Below are 19,159 nucleotides of genomic sequence, written 5' to 3' on the forward strand. Positions count from 1 at the left end.
TATACAGTACAATTTCACTTTAAATGTTTAGCTAAAGCACTTTGAATGAATTATATTGTGTCGTTTCTGTGTTTTCATGTTTTATGTACCGTCTCTTTAAGCACATGACCAAATGAATTAACCCTGGTGGGATAATAAAGTTGATCTGAATCTTAACATGGTATGTAACTAAAAAACATAATTTACAAAACAATTCTTAGGGCGATTTCATGTCTTTTATGTGAATTACTTTTCCGGTTCTGTTTTATGCATTCAGTTGTCGATTGGGACTGCAAGCTGGAACTGTAAAAGAGACAACTACTGAAATGTATCCTGTGCTGAAAATGACACAACATATTGTGAGATAAATCCATGACGAACATGCTGGCATATTTTTCCAACAAATAATCACCTTACCATTTAAAAAACAATAAAATATTGTGTTGTCTACATAACATAATAATGATGTGTTACATATTTTGCCCAACTGTGTTGCCTATTTATTTTTCTTTGCCTAGCGGAACAAATGTTTTATTTGATATTTGGCCGGACAACAATAACTAACGGAACAATCCCTGCACTTCCGTTAATGACACCGGCAGTGGAGTTGTTACAGCTGATTGTCAGCTTTTTAACATTTCAGTATTAACATTTCTCATTATATATTTGAGAGGTTGTTTGGCGACGGAAATTCAGTTTTAATCTGTCGCTGCAGGTGCAGCAAGAGGCTTGATTCCGAGTGTCGTTGATTATGGTGTAGAGGGAGCGTTTCTCTGAGACAGCAGGTAAACAACGGGGCAGACATTAGCTAGCATGTTCGCCTAGCTTGCTTGCAAGCCAAGTGACATTTCATTCGATAAAACAATAGCTATATAGCTAGATATCTCTGGTAGAAACATAGCTATCACCCTTAGGTGTGTTTTTATGAATTGCTCCAGTTGTCATCCCAGTCTAACATTGTAACACTGAAAGTTAGTGCATATTTCGATAGCTAACGTTGGCTAGCCAGTTGGTAACTACGTTTCTTGCTACCTATCTAGGTTTCTAGCGGCTAGCGTTGACATCTTAACTACTCTGCTATGTTATGTAGTTTACTAAAGTTAGCTAGCTAAACTAAACCCATATCTAACTAACGTTAGATTGCTGGAGTGATTAAATAAGTAGCTTCCTAAATATTCACTTGTCTAGCTACCTAGTTAGTTTTATGTTAACTAGCTATGTCATTGCTTTTTTAGCACTACAGTAGCTAACGTTAGCTACTACACAGGAAACATTGTGTAAAGTTAGCTAGTTAACGTTAGCTAAATATGTTTACTACACAGATATCACAACTAATCTTAGCTAACGTTATTTATCAGTGTTTTCTTGCTGTGTAACTAGCAATACTTTAGCTATCTGTGCAAGTCTCCCATTCCTTGCTTGCCACACCCTAACTACGTCCTGAGTTTCACTTATTGTTTATTTGTTAAAAGCATCACATTCCTTGCATTACATAACTATATGGGGAGTCTTAGCTTGTTGACTGCCTGTGTTGGTTCAGTGCAGCTCTGCCCTGCTTTCATTTAGCTGAGAAACTAGTACCCTGGACACCCAAAGTTGAATTTTATTGGATTCAACTTCTGACATAAATGAGTACTAAGAACAGGCAAAAGTTTCCTCACACCAGAATGTTGAATACAGTGATATTTTAACTTACCTGTTGTCTGTGTGGTTTCCACAGGAAAGTATAATTTAATCAACTTTTCAAGGCGCTGGTAGTACTTTCAGATTTCTATCACCTGAAGCATGTGCAGAACCATTTAAAGGTGTTCACGAGCTTGGCAAGTATCCTTGTGTGGCGAGTGTTTATTTTCTTATTTTGCCCATGCTTCAGGTGATAGAAATCTGAAAGCACTGCCAGTGCTTTGAAATGTTTATTTAATTCTACTTTCCTGTCGATATATTGTCTCACATTCCTACCTGCAAAAGGACCAACCGGAAAGTAAGTACAATGCAAAGAAACTGGTAGCTGTGCTATGGGAAATTAACAACCAATCTATTGTGAACATGCTGTGGAATTACTTACATTGTCTGTCTGTAAACATAGCTAGGACAAGTGGCTTTTAAGTTAGGCCTAAATGTAGGCCCTGTGCAGACTGCACTTTGTGAGCTAGCTTCGTGCCGCAACGATAGATTCTGTTGGGACATTGGGCCGATACAGATCGTTGGCTATGTATAGATCCAGTTGTATTAGCTTCCGTTAATGTGGTTTTGTTTTTTCTTTCCTTTTATAGAACCACAAGATTACTTCTTTGTTGTATGTGTGTACAACTGTGTGGTGGTGAGAATAAAACTCTGGATATAGAACATCTGCCTTGTTCTTGCCGGACAACCTGTAGTGAGTCAGAAATTTTGTCAATCAGCATTAAGTCACTAGCAGGTAAGGGAATCTATAGCCAACCGCTCAGATGGCTCCTCCAAGCCATTTTTACATGCCCAATGTCCCAACAACAGAATCCCTTGTCGGGGGACAAAGCTACAGTACATGAGCCTGCCCTGTAGTGCTGGCAGGCAGTGACAGCTGAAGCAGGTGGGGGTCATACTAGGCACATTTCATGGACACACTGATATCTGATACCTAGGCCTCTGTCACTCCTCTAAACACAAGCGCTCACTCCACATAGGCACAGGCAGCCTAGGGCGGCAGGGCCTATTCATTTTAAGATTTTGGGGTTGATATTCTGGTTCAGGTGCAGACATCCCAGGCCTGGTGGTTGTTGTTCCTTTTACATTCAGAACAAGGATGATTTTATGGATTGAAACAACTTCATAGTCTGGTATAAACTCTACCTTGAACTTGTTCAAGAACAGGCTTGACTGCAGTTCTTAGTGCAGCATGAATGCATGCCGATTGACACATCCCTTTGTTTGAAACTGAGTAGGCTAGTCAGTCAGTGATGCTTCAAATCAAGCTGAACTATTTTAATTATTCTGGGTAGCAGTCCTAGCCACTAGCCAAATATGACAGCCACTCAGAGCTGAACTAAGAGAATAACCCATCTCAAAGCGGGCGAATGACTCATACAGAAACTACAAGCTGGTCAGACTGAGCCGCTGTATAGTTGTGCTGCATCCCCCCCGACAGTTTGTCTTCTGCTGCCAAGCATTTTGGGGGGATTTCAGCAACACAGCTCATCAATGGCCCTAGATAAGTACATCCAGGTGTGTTGACTGAGAGTTTAAATCTGCATGATGCCAACCATCTGCTCATTGTGAGACTAAGCTGACTACTGAGAACACAGTAAACAAGCTTGTTAAAGTCAAGAGTCCAAAGGCCCATACAAGCTTCACTCAATTGATCTACGCTTGTGGGTGGAGTCGGATTTTTGGAGCAGTGGACACCTTTAGCCCTTTTAAATGATAGGATCCACATAATATTCTACAAATATAGTACTCAACGTCCAATATGGACCAAACTTATTCCTGCCATTGAGTAAAACATGTGGTAGCCAATTAAATGGTCCAAAGCCACCCATGGTCCCCCTCACACGCCATGCCAATCCCACCCCAACAACCACTACAGTATCATTTCTCTATATCTGACAAGTAGTATGGAGCTGCAGCTTGAAGTATTGCTTTTTCATCCTTTGAAGTGTATTCCTGGTGAGCATTTATTTATTTATATTTTTTATACCCCCCTCCCGTTTAGAGAAATGAGCCATTGAAGTCCCTTGCATCATCTACCACAAATCAGTGTGAAAGTGGTTTCCTGTGTTTATTAAATGGATCACAATATTTTCTTTGCAACTTTGTGTAAAAAAACTATAGATTTTACTCATGTTGACTGTGATAACACTCTCGGTAGCCGATGTGAACAAAACCTTTAAAATGGTCAACATTCACAAAGCCACTGGGCCAGACGGATTACCAGGACGTGTACTCAAAGCATGCGTAGACCAACTGTCAGGTGTCTTCACTGACCTTTTCGACCTCTCCCTTTACCGAGTCTGTAATACCTACATGTTTCAAGCAGACCACCATAGTCCCTGTTCCCAAGGAAGCGAAGCTAACCTGCCTAAATGACTACCGCCCGTGGCACTCACATCAGTAGCCATGAAGTGCTTTGAAAGGCTGGGCATGGCTCGCATCAACAGCATCCTCCCGGACACCTTAGACCCACTCCAATTCACATACCGCCCCAACAGATCCACAGATGACACAATCTCAATCGCACTCCACACTGCCCTTTCTCACCTGGACAAAAGGAACACCTATGTGAGAATGCTGTTCATTGACTACAGCTCAGCGGTCAACACCATAGTGCTCATCACTAAGCTAAGGACCCTGGGACTAAACACCTCCCTCTGCAACTGAATCCTGGACTTCCTGACAGGCCGCTCCCAGGTGGTTAGAGTAGGCAACAACACATCTGCCACGCTGATCCTTAACACTGGGGCCCCTTGGGGGTGTGTACTTAGTCCCCGCCTGTATTCCCTGTTCACCCACGACTGCGTGGCTAAACACGACTCCAACACCATCATTAAGTTTGCTGACGACAACAGTGGTAGGCCTGATCACCGACAACGATGAGACGACCTATAGGGAGGAGGTCAGAGAACTGGCAGTATGGTGCCAGGACAACAACCTCTCCCTCAATGTGAGCAAGACTACGTAGCTGATCGTGGACGACAGGAAAAGGCGGGCCGAACACACTCTGTTTTATTTAACACATTTACGTTAAATAATGCAATCGACTTCAATGGCTAATTTCTCCAAAACGGGAAATAAAACATCACCAGCTTCACATGGATTACATTACGAAGGATGACATGGAGACATAACTGATACTGTATAGTGGTTGTTGGTGTGGGATTGGCGTGGGGTACATTGGCGGCTTTTGATAATTTTGTTAGAATCCTCATTGTTGGGAAGAATTAGACCAGTGGTCCAAATCGGATGTTAGGTACTATATATATTGATGATTATGTTAGTCCTATAAATTATAATGGACAATTTCAGTGCAATCATTTCGTTTAATTTCTTGGATCAAATTATATTTCAACAAAATAATGTTTCAGGAATGCAAATGTTATGTTTCTAACTACAGAAAAAATTTCAGAACAATCTTAGATGGTGTCTGCTCTTTCTTGTGCTTTTGGAGGTGGAACGACTCCAGTGTGACCTACAACATTATCCAATTTGATATGCTGCTTCAATGTATTCGCTCCCATATCAGCTAAAAATAGAATGTTGTAATTTTTTGTCACATAGAAGAGGAAAAAAGTAAAGGGCTACAGCTGTTTTTACATTTCATAGTAGCCTAGAATCACGCATGAATCACCTCTAGAAGGAATGATACAGCGCATGGCAATTTTCATATTCGCAGGAGTACTGTACGTTGAATGTCGGAGAGTAGTACACGAAGCCGCCCTTTTTTGTGACAAAATGACATTGCAACACTGCGATACGCTCCAAATCAACAGTACCCCTTAAAGAGTGCCTGCAGCCCTGTGTACCATCTCTCTCAATGTCAGTCTAATTGGAAATAGAACACCTAATCATTGTAAACTTAATTAATTCCTCTTAATTAGCCTGGCTGGGGTTAGTCTACTCCTTATAATCAAAGGTGGGAACAGCTGGGAAGTTGAAACTACCTCTCCCCTTAATGTTTTTCAGCAGTTATGTCGTTTTGTGGTATGTCTGGGACAAACATGAATTAGGCTGGGACTAATCTGGGTCCATAAGGACTGACTTGGGAAATGGTTACTGTTGGGACTTTGTTTGAAAACGACACTTATCCTCTATGCCTTTACCCTAGCCTGCCTCCTGCCCAAGCCACTGGGACATTGCTTACACCTAGCCTATATCTAACTGCACACCTAAAGGGAATGCAAGGTGTAAGCGGTTAGCTAAAGTTGTTCTTTTGGACAACAGTGTTTCTGTTGGCTGAAGGTCAAGTGCTGGTTGGTTGGTCTCTTCCCTGTGGTGGTAGAATGTAGCCTAGGGAAGTGATTGAGAAATTCAGCCCATTAAAACACACAGAGGAGCTATCAGACATGGCCTTTATGTTTTAGAGTAATGCTTGAATTAACTGACTTAAATGACTAATCACTATTAAACTGTCTAAAACTCTATTTATGTAGGCTAAGTAACTGCACTGAAGAAAGTACAATGGAAGGTAGCTCGGCAAAGAAGTCTTGTTATAACTGAATACCACTGATTTTGTGTTTTCGCATGACAGTGTTAACATCAAGAAGCTGACTTGCGTTCTGGCTGCCGGTGGCCAAGAAGTGATTTTTGGATTAATTCCATTAGGTGTGCCACTGTGCCTGTCTATCAAACATGTTTCACATCACATGTAGTTCCTATCGACAGTGAATGTTGCAGTTGCATGAATAAGTCATCAGGTTATGTGATTGAGCAGCCACTGCTGTTCTCAGCAACTTTGTTGCTGCAGTGGCTTTTGGGAGTGCAGTGACTGAGTCCCAGGGGTGCTGAGTGTCCCAATTCCACTGGGACCTCAAGGGACAAGAAGCCATAACTAACACATCCAGCCACATGCTGGTGGACCAAGGGCTTTGTGGGTAGCAGTTAGCACCTGTACACGCTCTGGCAAGACTTCACTTCATGTAATGTGAACATCAAGCAAAGGGAAGTGTATTCAGGGCTTTGAGTGCTTATTTCGTTCTTTTATTTCTCCTTTCATGTTGTGTGTCTATATCATGGTCTATAGTCTACTACTATTATGAGTTGGTCATATTTTATTGTAATATCACTACATCCCTGTCTCTTATGCATCATGTCACACACTGATCCACTGCTGTTGTTGTGTGTTTTCAGGAGAGCGCGTAGGGTAGCCATGCTGACGTTGGCCAGTAAGCTGAAGAGGGACGAGGGGGTGAAGACTGGCAGGGCCCCTGGGGGCCCCTCCGACTCCTCTCACAGGGTCTCTATCAGGGACCGGCTGCTCATCAAAGGTACAACACACATGACCTTCTCTAAATGTATCTATCCATCTCCTCCAGTTAGTCTTTTCAGACTACTAGCATCTAGGTGAACCTAATGCTCTTCTCATGAATTTCAATCTGTCTCTCTCTTTCTATCTTTTCATACTGTCTTTAGTTCTTTACATTTTGATCCCTGCATTCCTGTTGCTCACTCTTCTTCTGTATAGTCTCACCATCCCATTTCCTTAATCGTCTGTCCTAGACCAATCTCCTCTAATTGTATTCCTCCACACTCCATGTTCTGTTTCAAGCTCTGTAGTTCTGCTTTCTTTAAAAATCCATTCAAATTCAAGGTCAGAAGCCCATATTATGCAAAGGAGAATGGATGTCTTTCTGTAAACAATCACTTTGGATGTTCTTTCCTCAGTCTCTTCTCCATGATTCCTCCGAGTATTGTTTTTTTTCTTTGAGTTACATTAATGGCTTTTATTATTTTTGTTAATCTCCTGTGTTGGTCAGGTCAAGACAAATTCCCCCTCAAGTGCAGAAAAAGTTACAAAGTTACATTCTGTCTGTCATTTGAGTTGTCTGTTATGTTTGGATGCTCTTAGCCTACACAGTGCAGAGCCGATACCGTGCCAGGTCACATTTTACCACTTCCTGAATAGCTAGCTAGAGTCAAACATCTCTGGTAGTGCCTATCTGTCTAGTGATTGAGGGGGTGGGCTTTGAACGTTAGCAGAACAGGAACACTGTCCGGATGTAGCTTCGTCATCATCAGCTCCTCTAGACTCCCTGACAGATTCACATGTGTCCTCCATCCTCTTGATCCACCTCCCTCTGTCCTTGTCCGTAGCTATTACTGTTTTGTGTCCTACCACTGGGGCATAATGTCCCAAGTTTATCCTCTTTTAATCATTCACCCTAACATCCACTGAAGGCAGTTTGCCACAAAGTACACAGTCCGATACTCCCTCTGAGATCTGAGGGAGGGAACATGCTTTTCTTGCTGTAACGGTGTGGAGCTGAAACTGCACCAGTCCATTGTATTGGTGGAAATAGCCCAGTACCCATTGATAATACATATGCCGTACAGACAGTCCATTCACAATTGTCATGATTTATTGTTTTAATTTTGCTTGCACAGCACTGTATCAAAGCTCCTAAGCTGTACCTAGAGCAAGATAAGTTACTTCTCACCTCAGCACCGACAGAGATAGTAAGGAAAGGGGAACACAAAAGAGTAAACCCCCTTCTCTCCCCACAGGACTCCCTAGGGAGGTTACAGTTACTGTACAGTCATCTGAGTTGACCCTTGTATTTATTTACTTTTTTGCACTGTCTCTATGCACATTCTCAGGGCCCTACACACACACTGACACTCCAACACACATACAAGCACTCACTCCATCATTTGCACACACGCACATAATATACACAAACTCAGCAAACAAAACCCGGACCTTTTTCAGGACCCTGTCTTTCAAAGATAATTCGTAAAAATCCAAATAACTTCTCAGATCTTCATTGTAAAGTGTTTAAACACTGTTTCCCATGCTTGTTCAATGAGCCATAAACAATTAATGAACATGCACCTGTGGAGCGGTCGTTAAGACACTAACAGCGTACAGACGATAGGCAATTAAGGTCACAGTTATGAAAACGTAGGACACTGAAGAGGCCTTTCTACCGACTCATAAAAACACCAAAAGATAGATGCCCAGGGTCCCTGCTCATCTGCGTGAACGTGCTGTAGGCATGCTGCAAGGAGGCATGAGGACTGCAGATGTGGCCAGGGCAATAAATTGCAATGTTCGAACTGTGACACGCCTAATAGGCTGACCACACCGCTCGCGTTGCAAAATAAATGTAGAAATCTATGTTATTCAATTATTGCACCCACACTGCTCGAGCGTCTGCATTGCCAAGGGCTAAAATAGAAATCATTTCTGACGCAGATCGCACTGCAAGGCCTGCCTCTCCCATTTCCTCATTGGTTTATAGAAGCAGGTACCCACGTGCCATCTCCTCATTGGTTATACCCACGTGGGTGACTGAAAGACGAACGAGGTCAGTGGCGGTAATGCACCTAATTTATGAAAGTTGCCAATCGCAATATAAAATCAAGAGAAGAAAAAGGCTGGAAGGAAGAGAGATGACTAGAAATGGTTCGGTTGACCGTTTTATGTGTGGATTAATTAAAGGACCTTGCCCATTTCAGGTAAAATAACAACTCAATGTTTATATCCCAGGACAAAATAGCTGGCTAGCAACAGCAAGCTAGCTAAATAGGACAAATTAGCTAGCAAGTGCAAGCTAACTAGCTAAAGTACCATAAGTGTTTAATGCTTTTCGACCTGTCTCCAAATTAATGTAATTGGTTCAGAGTTTGTTTTGATATTTTAACCCGCGTGTGGTGATCGCGTTTGGTGTGGGGGGACAAAATAAATGCATGGACAATGGCGCAGGATGGCAAACGCGCACAGCCAGTTTGGGTTCGTGTAAGACAGCTACAGGGAGACAGGACAGACAGCTGATCGTCCTCGCATGTAACGTGTAACAACACCTGCACAGGATCGGTACATCCGAACATCACACCTGCGGGTCAGGTACAGGATGGCAACAACAACTGCCCGAGTTACACCAGGAACGCTCAATCCGTCCCTCAGTGCTCAGAATGTCCCCAATAGGCTGAGAGAGGCTGGACTGAGGGCTGTAGGCCTGTTGTAAGGCAGGTCCTCACCAGACATCACCGGCAACAACGTCGCCTATGGGCACAAACCCACCGTCGCTGGACCAGACAGGACTGACAAAAAGTGCTCTTCACTGACGAGTCGCGGTTTTGTCTCACCAGGGGTGATGGTCGGATTCGCGTTTATAATCGAAGGAATGAGCGTTACACCGAGGCCTGTACTCTGGAGCAGGATCGATTTGGAGGTGGAGGCTCCGTCATGTTCTGGAGCGGTGTGTCGCAGCATCATCGGACTGAGCTTGTTGTCATTGCAGGCAATCTCAACGCTGTGCGTTACAGGGAAGACATCCTCCTCCCTCATGTGGTACCCTTCCTACAGGCTCATCCTGACATGACCCTCCAGCATGACAATGCCACCAGCCATACTGCTCATTCTGTCAGTGATCTGCTATGGCCAGCGAAGAGCCCGGCTCTCAATCCCATTGAACGTCTGGAACCTGTTGGATCGGAGGGTAAGGGAGGGCTAGGCTTGTTCAGTTTGTCTCAGTTGTCGTATCTTGTTATGTTCATACAAATATATACAGATAAGTTTTCTGAAAATTAACGCAGTTGACAGTGAGAGGACGTTTCTTTTTTTGCAGAGTTTACATTTATACTCAACTTTTCATACAATCATATACACTGCTGCTACTCTGTTTATCATACAGTATATACTGATGCCTAGTCACCTCACCCCTGTACTGTACATCTCCCTCCATCTCCCTCCATCACTCCAGTGTCCCTGCCCATTGTAAATATGGTACTGGAACTGACCCTGTATATACTTACTTACTTGTGTTCTTATTTTTATTGTTTGTTGTTTTGTTTTTCCTAATGTTTAGTGCTATATTGGTTACTGTTTTTTTTTTATTTGGAGTTTGCAAGACAGGCATTAAACTGTACTTGTGCACGTGACATGAAGACTTAAAACTGTAGACAACCTGACTGTGGTACAAATTATTTGCTGAACCGTCTGCAGGTTTATCAATCATATTGTCTTTGTTTTGATTCATTTACAACCTGATTTATAAGGTCAATTATTACTGTGTAGCTTCCATTTCATAATATTTGTTTCAGTCACACATTCAGCCTATGAATGATAAGGTAACTTTTTTGCACGGGTGTTTTCTAGTAAGTTTGTAGCATTCCAACAACACAGGGCTGAGAGAGAAGGGAAGGGAGCGTGGGATATGATGTGTTGTTCCCTTAGGATTTGGTGCACACCACTGACTGCGCTCTCCTAGCTACCCACACAATCAGGATTCTTAGTTTTAGTTTGACGACTCTCTCTCTCTCTCATATTGCAGAAGTTGCAGAACTTGAAGCCAACCTTCCTAGTAAGTGTATGCAGTGCAACATAAAAAAAGTTGTGGATTCATGTGAATGTGTTTGATGTTCCCATGGCTCATTAGTAACTGAAGAAGCAGGTGCAGGCAGCGGTGGATGGCTCGGCTGTAGTGCTGTCTGAACACCAGGGGGAGATTAAGAGCCACTGGAAAATGGATGATGATCATAGACCAGTTTCTTTATTTTGACTATTTTCTACATTGTAGAATAATAGTGAAGATGTCAAAACTATGAAATAACCCATGGAATCATGTAGTAACCAAAAAAGTATTAAACAAATGAAAATATATTTGAGATTCTTCAAATAGCCATGATGACAGCTTTGCACACTCTTGGCATTCTCTCAACCAGCTTCATGAGGTAGTCAGCTGAAATGCATTTCAATTAAAGTTGCGTCTTATTAAAAGTTAATTTGTGGAATTTCTTTCTTTAATGCGTTTGAGCCAGTCAGTTTTGTTGTGACAAAGTAGATAGCCCTATTTGGTAAAAGACCTGTCTATATAATGGCAAGAACAGCTCAAATAAGCAAAGAGAAACGACAGTCCATCATTACTTTAAGACATGAAGGTCAGTAAATACAGAACATTTCAAGACCTTTGAAAGTTTCTTCAAGTGCATTCGCAAAAACCATCAAGCGTTATGATGAAACTGGCTCTCATGAGGACCGCCACAGGAATGAAAGACCCAGAGTTACCTCTGCTGCAGAGGATACGTTCATTAGAGTTACCAGCCTCAGAATGCGCAGCCCAAATAAATGCTTCACAGAGTTCAAGTAACACACATCTCAACATCAACTGTTCAGAGGAGACTGTGTGAATCAGGCCTTCATGGTCGAATTGCTGCAAAGAAACCACTTGAAGAGACTTGTTTGGGCCAAGAAACATAATGGACATTAGTTTGGCGGAAATGTGTCCTTTTGCCTGGAGTCGAAATTGGAGTTTTTTTGGTTCCAAGCGCCGTGTCTTGGTGAGACGCGGTGTGGGTGAACGGATGATCTCTGCATATGTTGTTCCCACTGTAAAGCATGGAGGAGAAGATGTGGGGATGCTTTGCTGGTGACACTGTCAGTGATTTTATTTAGAATTCAAGGTACACTTATCCAGCATAGCTACCACAGCATTCTGCAGCGACACGCCATCCCATCTGGTTTGGGCTTAGTCCCACTGTCATTTGTTTTCAACAGGACAATGACCCAACACAACTCCAAGCTGTGTAAGGGCTATGTGACCAATAAGAAGGGGGATGGATTGCTGCAACAGATGACCTGGCCTCCACAATCCCCCAACCTCAACCAAATCGAGATGGTTTGGAATGAGTCAGACCGCAGAGTGAAGGAAAAGTAGCTAACAAGTGCTCAGCATATGTGGGAACTCCTTCAAGACTGTTGGAAAAGCATTCCAGGTGAAGCTGGTTGAGAGTGCCAAGTGTGCACCGCTGTCATCAAGGCAAAGGGTGGCTATTTGAAGAATCTCAAATATAAAATATGCTTTGATTTGTTCAATAGTTTTGGTTACTACGTTATTCCATATGTGTTATTTGATAGTTTTGATGTGTTCACTGTTATTCTACGATGTAAAAATGAAGAAAAACCCTTGCATGAGTAGGTGTTCTAAATCTTTTGACCGGTACTGTATAAGCATAACATAGAGATTACAAAGATATAGTGTAGACCTAGATTTATAATGTACACACACATTCAAATATATTAAGATAACTATGTACATTTCCCAGAAAATATCAATTCAACTGTAAATGTTAGCTATTAACAACTGAGAGATATGCCCTTATCCTCTCTCTCACCTCCTCCCAACCTTAGGTACGTGTAAAGCCAGCTTCCCTGATGAGAACAAGCTACATCACTTTCAGCTGGCTGTCTCTCCAGGTAAGACCCCACCAGCCCCCATCTCACTAATAGCCAACCTGTGTGTATATAGACCTACATCTAGTAGGTTAGTTACTAGGATAGTAAGGTATGATGACAGTCTGGAAGCTGTTTCTAATCCCTTCAGTCAACCTTTAGAAGTAGGCTCTTAATAAGTGGCAGCGCTTAAGTAATTGTATTCTCCAAACCGTTGACCTCCTCTGAGAGTAAAACTGGATCAGTGAGGTCAGGAGTTCAAGTCTAAGATGGACTACATCAGCGATTTCTCTAATTGCTGCAGACTGCAGTGCTGTTAAAGGGCATAAACTCCATGCCAGCTGAGTATCACACTGATAAAAATGAAATCTGTTCTTTCTGACTATTGTCACCATTATCCAAAGTTGTAGCTCACACCAATGACAAGCTGTACTAGTACAAACGTATTATTGAGTATTCTATAGAACTGCTCTCCAGGCAAAAGTTCTGCTCCTCAGGAAGGTAATTGAGAGTCCTGGATCACGTCTGTGACAGCGCGTCCTGTTCTAGTCTAAGTGATTGTTCCCTGTATTTAAATGCAGGCTGTCTCCAGCAGGATGGCAGGCAGGCAGCCATCATTATTCCCCAGGCAGGTCCTGTCTTGGAGCGCTGCCTAGTGCATACCTGTCCTGTATACTGTAGTCTGAAGTCGTACTCTTACTGGAGCAGCCTGGAATTATTCATGCCATAGGAGACTTTGTTCTCCTAACTCTCTGTGTGTGTGTGTGTGTGTGTGTGTGTGTGTGTGTGCCTGCTTGTGTGAATTTCATCACGCGCACACACCCACCCTTCTCCAGGTATGTGCACCTCCATGTCTTCTCTTGCTAAATGAGCTCAGTTCCTTCCTTTAGCCTTCATAAAGTGCAGTATCAGCAGATTCTCTGATACGGCACTGTTGGTTGTCACCATTAAAGCAGTGTTATTCCGGGGTATTCAAAGACAGCCTGTTTGGAGGTCACAGAGGGCAGTGTGATTTAGCTGGGGAGTGAGTAGGATAGCTATTCTCCCTCTGTGGAGCCAGGAGACTTGGCTAGCTGCCCCATGCGTTTAGCGTGCCCTGTCCAGGCTCAGGAGGGTCGGCACAGCAACATGCATGTGTAATGCAGTGCAATTGTAATGTTTTGCAACACTTTCCTCACATCTGCTGCATTTTTTTTTCTCAGACCTTTTTTGTTTTTAAAGAGAGCCTTTACCATTTTGTAATATCTCTGTGTCAGCAGGGCTCCTGTAATGCTTATCTCTGTTTGATAGCTTGATCTAGCATGGAGATGATGAAATGAGATGCTATCCACCAGCTGAACAATTTTAGAGCCAAGCTCTTCAATACCTTGCATGGGTTGGAACATTGAGGTCCCTCCATAGTCCCTGTTTGAGGGGTGATTTAACAATTACCTTCATGCTGTACTTTGGTACGACAAGCTCCAAAATGACCCTCTGCTGGCAGGCCCGCACTCCTCGAGGTCTATGAAGTTTTTGGTTGAAAAGATTCCGATTGGGAGGTCCTAAATAATCTTCTCTGCACTAAGCCCAGGGCTAAGATCATGCAGTGTGAAAAGCCCTCTAATACTAGCTCCTCATTCAGTCTGTGCCAGTGCCTCAGAGCACGATTGAGAGGACCGCCCAGCCTCAGCAGTTGACTCTTTTTAAATTCACAGCCTGTGGGAATGATAATGGTGATTAATTGCGTAATGACCCGTAGATAAATTATCCTTAGAGTTTCTACTACACAGGTGATGTTGGCAAAACCCACAGGTTCTCCCGGCTCGAATTAAAATACCAAGAGAAGAGGTAATGTTATGAATTTGGATGTGGTGTGTTTAGGAGCCACCTCTATCTTTCTGCAGTGCTGTCAGCCAGTCACTCTCGAAAGGAGGCATATTTTATTTGTTGAGCAGGCATTTTAGTGTGCGTGTGCGCGTCTGTTTGTGCACGGGTGCTCTCTGAGCCCTCTTAACGCTGAGTCAAGTGTATTCTCTCCTCTTGAGCCTGCTATTGTATTAACTTACTAAAGGCATGGCTCCCCTGCTCTGGAGTTGACCTCTAATGACCGGTAGAGAGGTGAGTGACTGTCTGGGAGTCTCAGGCTCAGAATGACAGTGCCTAAGGAAAGTATTCAGACCCTTTGACTTTTTCTATATTTTGTTAGGTTACAGCCTTATTCTACAATTTAATAATATCCCTCAATCTACACACAATACCCCGTAATGACAAAGCAAAAACAGGGTTTTAGACATTTTTGCTAATTTATAAAAAACGGATATATCACATTTACATTAGTATTCAGACCCTTTACGCAGTACTTTGTTGAAGCACCATTGACAGTGATTACAGCCTCGAGTATTCTTGTGTATGACACTACAAACTTGGCACACCTGTATTTGGGGAGTTTCTCCCATTCTTCTCTGCAGATCCTCTCAAGCTCTGTCAGGTTGAATGGGGAGCGTTGCTGCACAGCTATTTTCAGGTCTCTTCAGAGATGTTCGATCAGGTTCAAGTCCGTGGCTCTGGCTGGGCCACTCAAGGATAATCAGAGACTTGTCCTGAAGCCACTCCTGTGTTGTCTTGGCTGTGTGCTTAGGGTCATTGTTCTGTTGGAAGGTGAAACTTTGCCACTGTCTGAGGTCCTGAGCGCTCAGGAGCAGGTTTTCATTAAGTATCTCTCTGTACTTTGCTCCGTTCGTCTTTGCCTCCCAGTCCCTGCCGCAGAAAAACATCCCCACAGCATGATGCTGCCACCATCATGCTTCACCATAGGGATGGTGTCAGGTGTCTTCCAGACGTGACGCTTGGCATTCAGGCCAAAGAGTTCAATCTTGGTTTCCTCAGACCAGAGAATCTTGTTTCTCATCACCTGAGAGTCTTTAGGTGCCTTTTGGCAAACTACAAGCGGGCTGTCATGAGGAGTGGCTTTTGTCTGGCCACTCTACCATAAAGGCCTGATTGGTGGAGTGCTGCAGAGATGGTTGTCCTTCTGGAAGGTTCTCCTATCTCCACATAGGAACTCTGGAAATCTGTCAGTGACCATTTGGTTCTTGGTCACCTCCCTGACCAAGGCCCTTCTCCCCCGATTGCACATTTTCTAGGAAGAATCTTGGTGTTCCAAAGGTCTTCCATTTAAGAATGATGGAGACCACTGTTCTCTTGGGGACCTTCAATGCTGTAGAAATGTTTTGGTGCCTTTCCCCAGATCTGTACTTCGACACAATCTTGTTTCGGAGCTCTACGAACAATTCCTTCGACTTCATGGCTTGGTTGTTGCTCTGACATGCACTGTCAGCTGGGGGACCTTATATGGACCGGTGTATGTCCCTTTCCAAATCATTTCCAATCAGTTGAATTTACTACAGGTGGACTCCAGTCAAGTAGTAAACTTCTCAAGGATGATCAATGGAAACAGGATGCATCGGAGCTCAATTTGAGTCTCATAGCAAAGGGTCTGAATACTTTTTCTTTTTATTATTAATACACCATCCCCACATTTGCATCCATTTTGAAAAATCTGTTTTCGCTTTTCATTATGGGGTATTGTGTGTATATTGCTGAGTTTGTATTTAATCTATTTTAGAATAAGGCAGTAACGTAATAATGTGGAAAAGTAAATGGTCAGAATGCTTTCTGACGGCACTGTGTGTATGTGTGTGTGTGTGTATATATATGTATATATTTGTTTTTTTTTAAAGGCTAATTGATAATTAGAAAACCCTTTTGAAATTGTTAGCACAGCTTAAAACTTGTGCTGATTTTAAAGAAGCAATAAAACCAGTTTTGGACACCAGTCTCAACGTCAACAGTGAAGAGGCGACTCCGGGATGCTGGCCTTCTAGGCAGAGTTCCTCTGTACATTGTCTGTGTTCTATTGCCCATCTTAATCTCTTTTCTTTTTATTGGCCAGTCTGAGATATGGCTTTTTTTTTTGCAACTCTGCCTAGAAGGCCAGCATCCCGGAGTCGCCTCTTCACTGTTGTCTTTGAGATTGGTGTTTTGTGGGCACTATTTCATGAAGCTGCCAGTTGAGGACCTGTGAGGCGTCTTTCTTAAACTAGACAGTCTAATGTACTTGTCCTCTTGCTCAGTTGTACACCGGGGCTTCCCACTCTTTCTATTCTCGTTAGAGCCAGTTTGCGCTGTTCTGTGATGGTAGTACACAGCGTTGTATGAGATCTTAAGTTTCTTGGCAATTTCTCACATGGAATAGCCTTCATTTCTCAGAACAAGAATTGACTGACCAGTTAACTTCTTATGGGCATGTGGGACGGTAGCGTCCCACCTGGTCAACATCTGGTAAAATTGCAGAGCGAAAAATTCAAATTATATAAATATTTAACATTCATGAAAATACAAGTATTATACATCAAAATAAGCTTCACTTCTTGTTAATCCAGCCGCTGTGTCAGATTTCAAAAAGGCTTTACGGCGAAAGAACACCATGCGATTATCTGAGGACAGCGCCCCGCATACAAAAGCATGAAAAACATTTTTCAACCAGGCAGGTGTGACACGAAAGTCAGAAATAGCGATATATTAAATGCCTTACCTTTGAAGATCTTCTTCTGTTGGCACTCCAAAAGGTCCCAGTTACATGACAAATGGACCTTTTGTTCGATAAAGTTCTTCTTTGTATCCATAACTCAGTTTAGCCAGGGCGCTTCATTCAATAATCCACCGGTTTCCTTCCTTCAAAATGAATCCCAAACGTTACCAATAAACTTATCCAAACAAGTCAAACAACGTTTATAATCAAACCTCAGGTACCCTAATACGTAAATAAATGATACTACATTTACATTTTACATTTTAGTCATTTAGCAGGCGCTCTTATCCAGAGCGACTTACAGTAGAGTGCATACATTTTTACATACTGAGACAAGGATATCCCTACCGGCCAAACCCTCCCTAACCCGGACGACGCTATGCCAATTGTGCGTCGCCCCACGGACCTCCCGGTTGCGGCCGGCTGCGAACCCAGCCCAGCCTGGGCGCGAACCCAGAGACTCTGGTGGCGCAGCTAGCACTGCGATGCAGTGCCCTAGACCACTGCGCCACCCGGGAGGCCTACTACTCGGCCTACTATACTATTCTGTCTTAAATTTTATGTTCATTACCGGAGATAAATAGCAAAACGCGCTTCCATCCACATGCATGGAAACAATATAGCCAAAATGGGAGCCACTTAGAAAAACTACAACTTCTAGCTAATTTTTCCAAAAACCAACCTGAAACTCTTTCTAAAGACTGACATCTAGTGGAAGCCCTAGGAACTGCAATCTGGGAGGACTTTGCCTCATAAACATGAAAGCCATTGGAAACAGTGGTAGGCTGAATTTTTATTTTGGATGGTTTGTCCTCGGGTTTTCGCCTGCCATATCAGTTCTGTTATATTCACAGACGCTATTTTAACAGTTTTAGAAACTTTTGAGTTTTCTATTCAAATCTACCAATTATATGCATATCCTAGCTTCTGGGCCTGAGTAACAGGCAGTTTTCTTTGGGCACGCTTTTCATCCGGTTGTGAAAATACTCTCCCCTGCCCAAGAGATTCACTTCTTTGAGGTAGGGGGCAGTATTTTCACGTCCGGATGAAAAGCGTGCGCAGAGTAAACTGACTACTACTCAGGCCCAGAAGCTAAGATGGGCATATTTTTTGTTTGGGTGGAAAACACTCTGAAGTTTCTAAAACTGTTTGAATGATGTCTGTGAGTATAACATAACTCATATGGCAGGCAAAAACCTTAGAAAAAATCCAACCAGGAAGTGGGAAATCTGAGGTTGGTCGATTTTCAACTCCGCTCCTACTGAAGATACAGTAGGATATTGGTCATGTTGCACTTCCTAAGGCTTCCACTAGATGTCAACAGTCTTTAGAGGCTTGTCTGATGCTTCTACTGTGAAGTGGGGCCGACAGAGGGGATTGAGTAAGGTCTACCATGACCTGAACATGCGCTGACCATGCGCTTTCATGTGAGAGCGAGCTCTGTTCCATCGCACTTCTGAAGACAAAGGAATTCTCCGATTGGAACATTATTGAAGAATTATGTTAAATACATCCTAAAAATGTATTCAATACTTCGTTTGTCATGTTTTTACAGACTGCAATATAACTTTTTAAACTTTTCGTCCGTACTTTCCGCTGGACTTGCCCCGCGCGTCGTGAGTTTGGAAAGTGTACTGAACGCTAGAACAACAAGGAGGAATTTGGACATAAATGATGGACATTATCGAACAAAACAAACATTTATTGTGGAATTGGGATTCCTGGGGGAGTGCATTCTGATGAAGATC

General features: G+C 42.9%; 1 protein-coding gene across 1 annotated transcript in view; it reads left to right on the plus strand.

The window, feature by feature from the left end:
• The first annotated feature begins 536 nt into the window (after nucleotides 1–536).
• The window catches only part of LOC129821163 (NEDD8-conjugating enzyme UBE2F), an 89,978-nt gene continuing 71,355 nt past the window's right edge, over nucleotides 537–19,159 (plus strand). Inside the window, exons 1-4 of the mRNA XM_055878508.1 lie at nucleotides 537–764; nucleotides 6,799–6,935; nucleotides 10,944–10,973; nucleotides 12,800–12,865. Coding sequence (XP_055734483.1) covers nucleotides 6,818–6,935; nucleotides 10,944–10,973; nucleotides 12,800–12,865 — 214 coding nt within the window. The 5' untranslated portion in view covers nucleotides 537–764; nucleotides 6,799–6,817. The remainder of the gene's footprint in view (nucleotides 765–6,798; nucleotides 6,936–10,943; nucleotides 10,974–12,799; nucleotides 12,866–19,159) is intronic.

Source organism: Salvelinus fontinalis, chromosome 23 (assembly GCF_029448725.1).
Source record: "Salvelinus fontinalis isolate EN_2023a chromosome 23, ASM2944872v1, whole genome shotgun sequence".
In the NCBI taxonomy this organism is placed as follows: Eukaryota; Metazoa; Chordata; class Actinopteri; order Salmoniformes; family Salmonidae; genus Salvelinus; species Salvelinus fontinalis.